At 37.7% G+C, this 6,083-nt stretch overlaps 1 protein-coding gene across 1 annotated transcript; it reads right to left on the bottom strand.

The window, feature by feature from the left end:
* Positions 1-2,814: 2,814 nt before the first annotated feature.
* On the bottom strand, positions 2,815-6,083 carry LOC131658017 (protein MAIN-LIKE 1-like). Its single transcript, XM_058927354.1, has 4 exons — positions 6,053-6,083; positions 5,262-5,966; positions 4,991-5,173; positions 2,815-2,940 (listed from the first exon to the last, which is right to left on the bottom strand). Exons 2-4 carry the CDS (start codon positions 5,946-5,948, stop codon positions 2,815-2,817), a joined length of 996 nt encoding a protein of 331 aa, XP_058783337.1. The 5' UTR covers positions 5,949-5,966; positions 6,053-6,083.

The raw sequence follows: 6,083 nt of genomic DNA, 5'->3' as shown, positions 1-6,083 counted from the left end.
TTTAGGATTTATGTTATATTTGTATTTTGTTTAAAAAAAAATTATGAAATATTTAAAAAAATTCATGATATAGATACTCCTTACATTAACTCAAATATCGATCCTTTTGATTTAGTTTAAACATTGAATATCAAATATTGATTTTCTTTACTTCACTTTATAGTTAATAAATTGTTGTGTACAAATAAACTATATTAAAATTTAATTTTAAATTCAAATTGTTCCGTGCTAGCCAAAATAGTCGTATATTATTTAGAAATTAAGACTAAAGGTAATTTATATACAACATTCTACTTCTCAGTTCAACGAGGTGTCTTTTCAAAAGGACAAAGTTGTGAGGGTTTTCATATTCGAACGAACAATTTCTTGTAGCTGCAGTGAAACAGACTTGAGGTCAACCAAAACATTGACGTTGTATGTGAGAACTCGAAGTTTTCACCGTCTTCTTTAGCAGAACCGTCTCAAATTTCTTAGAGATTCTGTGTAGATTGTCGTAGTTTACCTAAGGAAAAATAGATAGAGATTCTATTTAACTACAATTTAACCGCTATAAACATTTTACTATGCCCTATTTAACCTTGGGTTAACAATGATGAATTTGAGGCTATGTACAGTAGTCCGCCTTACACGCCTTCAAGGACGGCCCTGTTCCTTAGCCAAAATAGTCCTACATTGTTTGAAAAGTGAGATTAAAAATATATATTATATACAATTCTCATTCACCTCAACCTAACGAAATATCTTTTGAAAAAGATAACGTTGCAAAATTCTCACATTTAAAGCGAACAATACCTTGTAGTTATAGGAAAGTAAACTTGATTACTTGAGGTTAGGGATGCTCATGGACGGTTATTATCCATAACCAGTCCATATCCATATATTATCCAATTAGCATAACCGGATTTTAAAATTAATTGCTATAACCGGATTTAATTTTTCAAAACCGGTTATAAACCGGTTATATCCATAACCAAATTTAATAACCGGTTTTGATTTAATAACAGGTTTTTAGTTTGATAACTGGTTTTAAAATTTAAACTTATTAAAAATTATCCAATTTTAAACATAAAAATTCACTTTTAAAACTGGAAAAGAGTCATCAATTAAATCCATATATCATACTACATAAATGAGATTGATAAATTGCTTGTTTATGCATGAACGATTTAATTAAATCCGTAAAAAAATGGTTGTCAAGAGAACTAGAGATTTAGAAGAAAATCCATAAAATCATGTAAGGCTTCTAATTACAACCAGGGAGTTAAAAATACACTAGTATGATAAAAACAAATTAGCATACATGTATGTTGCTTGGCATATATTACTATGCTAATACTCTGATATATTGTTGTGATCCATAGATGTGGGTGGATCTCTAGGAGTTACATGTACACTCACTAGTACAATTAAACTGATTCGGACATAAATCAATCATTCATTCGTTCCAGAAAAAAGAGTATTCCACTGCATGTATAGAGTTAATAAAAAATGAACAAAATTCTCAATGTAAATCATCGTAAACATCCAAGAACAAATCATTCAATTAGTCGGTTTTGATGGCACAGGACATTACCACATGCTGCAGATGTTGATAAAGAAAAAAAATCATTTCATTCACTAAATTATAAACAAAACTATCACATGCTGCAGATGGTGGGAAATGAATGAATTTACTTGGGTTGATTTCTTCTTTCCTTCTACAAATTGAGAATAAAAGAGCACAAAAACAATATTGATGAAATCGAATCGATCGAGAATGGAGAAATTGATGAAACCGAATCGATCGAGAATGGAGAAATTGATGAAACCGAATCGATAAAAAATGGAGAAGATAGAATCGTGTTTAGGATTTGGGTTTTCAATCAATAGAAAGGAGAAGAGAAGCGTGGAACGTGATTAGATTTTTGGGCTTTGGGCCATATTGGATCTTTTATTTGGTTGTGGTTATCCAACTAATTGGTTATGGATGTCCAAATAAATTTTAAAATGGATTGGTTGAAAATCCAAAATAAAATTAACCGGTTTTTAATAACCGGATATGGATATGGTTATGGATAAACCATTAAACCGGTTAATTTGAGCATCCCTACTTGAGGTCAACCAAACACAAAAAATGTGAATGTGAGTGGTTGGCTAAGAAATCCAAAAATCAAAAAATTGTTTGAGAAGCTTTTAGAATTGTTCATACCTTTTTTCAAAATGAAAATCAAATCAAAGATACACTGGGCAAAATTTAGTTTAACTCCTAGCATAGAGCACGCGAGATTTAGTTTAACGTCCTCGTGTAGTTGTTTTGTTCTTCCAGTTTTTCTGCATTCTAGAAGTAACAACTGGTGTTGTCCGTGGTTCTTTGTCACCCACAATATATTTGAGTATTTTAAAATAAGAATATTACAATAAAAATAATCTGCATGGACTTTATGAAAATAGATAAATATATTACGTATGCATGCCACAAGATACATTATAATTATATATAGAACGACAAATGCGTGCGTCAGATAGACTGCACGAAGGAGAGAAGAATCGGATTATTCACCGAAGTATTAATTGTTTATATGTGCCAGCAAACAGAGCCAAACGATTATGAAGAAATTTAGTACCCAAATAACACTATAAAACAAAAGCTATAATTAAATCAAAGAAAACGTTGGAACTCATCTAGAAGGCAATTTGTGCAATGTCAAAACGTCTTTTTTTAGTGTTTACACGAGGAAACCGTATACAACCTTTCAACTTCTGCGGATTTATATGTTGCAGCAGGACTTTTTACTTCACGACTCTTGGTATTTCGTTCTCGCTGACGACTGTTGCTCAAGGTTCATTTTCTGATGCACGTGTGCTACAACATTTTTGCATTGATAAAAAAGTGTGTGGTTTCAAATTGCGAAACAAGTTACTTGATACAGCCACTATATTGCATTGCAATAAAGTCTGCAACTGGTCATTTCATGGGAATAAAAGATGTAGTTAGGTACAATTAATTTTTAGATTTTAAGGAAAATATAATACAAATTTACTACTCCGTCGCAATGGAGTATCTCAATTGAATGTTTTAAAATTAAATAGAATAAAATAGTAACAATATCATGTTTTGATTAGTTTCATGTTTTATTAACTTAATTTAAGAATTTATTTTGCTTCTTTTTACAATAAATAATATTTAATTAATTTAATTTAAGAATTTATTTTGCTTCTTTTTATAATAAACAATATTTTTGATGAAATGTAATTCAAATTCTAGGTAGTTTTAGTTTCATTAGAGTTTTACGACCCAAAAATTACGACAGTTACTTGATAACTGTTGTAACTCTAATATAGAGACGTATGTCACGACGGTAAACACCAACCGTCCTTACATTTTTATAAAAATATTAAATATAACGACGGTTATACAACTACCGCCCTAAAAATCAATTCACGACGGTTTAAAAACCGCCCTAAATTATATGTTACGACGGTACATTAACCGTCGTCCACCAAACCAAATAACACACGCCCTGCACCATGAGAAACTTATCAAAGGTCACGACGGTGAACCAACCGTCGCGCCCACTAACTTAAAAATTATCAAACTTCACGACGGTGAACCTACCGTCGCTCACAATATCAAAACATAAACATTATTATTAAAAAATATGAAAATTAATTTATTTTTCTAAAAAATTAATTAATTATTTTCACATTGAGCATTTCATCATTTATATATAATACATATCATATCACATCATTAATAAATAAATTTATCAATTGACATCAAATTCACGTCAAATCTATCATGCATCAAACGAAACGAGTACATGAAATAAATAAATTTAGCATGTAGAAAGGCCAATTGAATTCACTTTGTCTCAAATGTGGATCGATCATCTCTTGTACATATGAAAATGGCCTCAATTGTAGGGAGAGTGATTGACAAGTATGTTAACTATTCTAATATTATATTAATTACTTCATCTTAATCCATTCATTCATTAATTTTCTTGGAAATTTCTTTACCCACCTCCCTATGGGGGGTCACCCCCAGCGAAATTCCCAAACTACCCCTGCTTCGGAAATGAACTTCCGAAGCGCTTTTTTTTTAAAAAAAATTTCCTTGATTCGGAAGTTCATCTCCGAAAACACCTCATGGGGGGTGCGTTCGGAGATGAACATCCGAAAACATTGGGGGTGAATTCGGAAGTTCATTTCCGAATTATGCAGAAACTGTGTTTTTTTTTAATGTTTTTTCTTAAACGCAACCGCATTTTAATTAAACGTTACCGGCAAATAAAATAAACAATAGATAGACTGAAAACACTAATATGATAAATAAACAAAAAAAAAATACTAATATGAAAATATTATATACAAACCGAAATAAATAAAAATAGTGTGCTAAATATACAATCCAAAATCAAAAAATGAATAAACCCCACCACTACTGGGTGTGCCTAACCCGCTCACCCTGGGCCCTCCTCTGCCGCCTGTACCCCGCCGCACGGCCCGCATCAGTGACGATCATCTCCATCACGGCGACTGCCTCTGGTCCGCCCTGATGAATGACACCTCGATGCAACGCGTCCCGCCCAAGCATCTCTATCCGCTGGCAGATCGGAAGGAGATCGATGGCGTGGTCATCCTCCGCCTGCCGGTTCTCCAGGATCTCCTCGTGTGCTGGCCTAGGAGCGCCGGGAACGTCGGGTCTCAAGAGAGGATGGGACACCCGGTAGAACCATGTGACGTACCCCTCCACACTGTGCCAGTCCTGGGTGACCCGCATGCGACGGTACTCCTCCGGTACCACATGATGCTGCCACTCCTCCCATATGGCAGTGAGCTGCACTCTGGTCACTGTGTCAGGAGCAGCCTCGAAGGGTGACCTGGGTATGATCTGCACGAACCCAAACTGCCGCATGCACCGCTCCGGGAGATACCGGACCATGATATCGGTCCCGCATGCCAACCAGCCTGAATATAGAGCAACCCCGTCGAAGGGAACAACCTGAGCATAGTCGGCGAACGGCCTCCAGGTGACGTCGTCGTGCATCGTGCGGTCCAGGTACAGGCGGTATGGTCCCACCGCATCGTTCCCCCTCTGGAGGTCGTATCTGGCGGCCCTGGGCATGGCGTCAACGTACGCAGGATCGATGTGGAAGCCGTGGATGCGGGAGAAGTAGGAGATGATCCAGCTCTGAAACACAAATACGATAATGTATTAAAAATAAATACGAAACATAAATAAAAAAATAAATACGAGAATGTGTTAAAATCAAACGTACCGTAAGCAGAGTGCAGGATCCGACCAGCTGCCTCGTCCTCCAGTTGGAGGCCTCATTCAGCTTCTGGTAGAGATATGCCAGAGTAGCTGCCCCCCAGTTCCACTGGTGAACGGTATCCAGGTCCATGAAATAGCGGAGGTAGGTCACGTCGACGTACCTGGCGCTCTTGTCCACAAAGCATGCAGCGCCTACCACATGCATGTACCAGCACCGGAGAGCGCAGCCGCGGTGATACTCTGTGAACAGCTCGTCACCCTCACCCTCAGCCTCGGCAGCCGCGTCCAGGTGGTGCTCAAAATAAGTGCTCAGTGTGGTGAACCGGATATGAGGCCCAGATGTCGTGGCGCACTCAAAGTGAGCAACCTCGTGCTCCATGCCCAAGTAGAGCGTCATCCACTCAATGGCCTCCACCCTCTGGATCTTGGAGTGGGTCAACAGCGGCCCCCTAATCGGCAGGTGGAGAAGACACTGCACGTCATGCAAGGTGATCGTCATCTCCCCAACCGGCAAGTGGAAAGAGGACGTCTCCTTGTGCCAGCGCTCCACAAATGCCCCCTGCATGCCGGTGCTGATGGTGGTGTACCCCGTCATGCAGAGCCCGCTGAGCCCTGAACCTCGCACATGGTCGTTAAACCACTCAGCTGCTGGTTTAAACAGACCGAAAATCTTGCGGGCGTGGTTCACCATTTTCAGCGGCTCTCTCTCCTGTTACAAAAAAAACAAATAAGCGAGAAATAAACGGTAAAATTATAAAAAATGGTGACAAATAAACGGCTAAGTTAAAAAAATACCTCTCCCTCCCAGATCCGCCGAGCGACGTGA

The sequence above is a fragment of the Vicia villosa genome, linkage group LG3 (assembly GCF_029867415.1).
Source record: "Vicia villosa cultivar HV-30 ecotype Madison, WI linkage group LG3, Vvil1.0, whole genome shotgun sequence".
NCBI classification, from domain to species: Eukaryota; Viridiplantae; Streptophyta; class Magnoliopsida; order Fabales; family Fabaceae; genus Vicia; species Vicia villosa.
The sequence above is the reverse complement of the archived record's forward strand: the minus strand, read 5'-3'. Positions and strand labels throughout refer to the sequence as shown.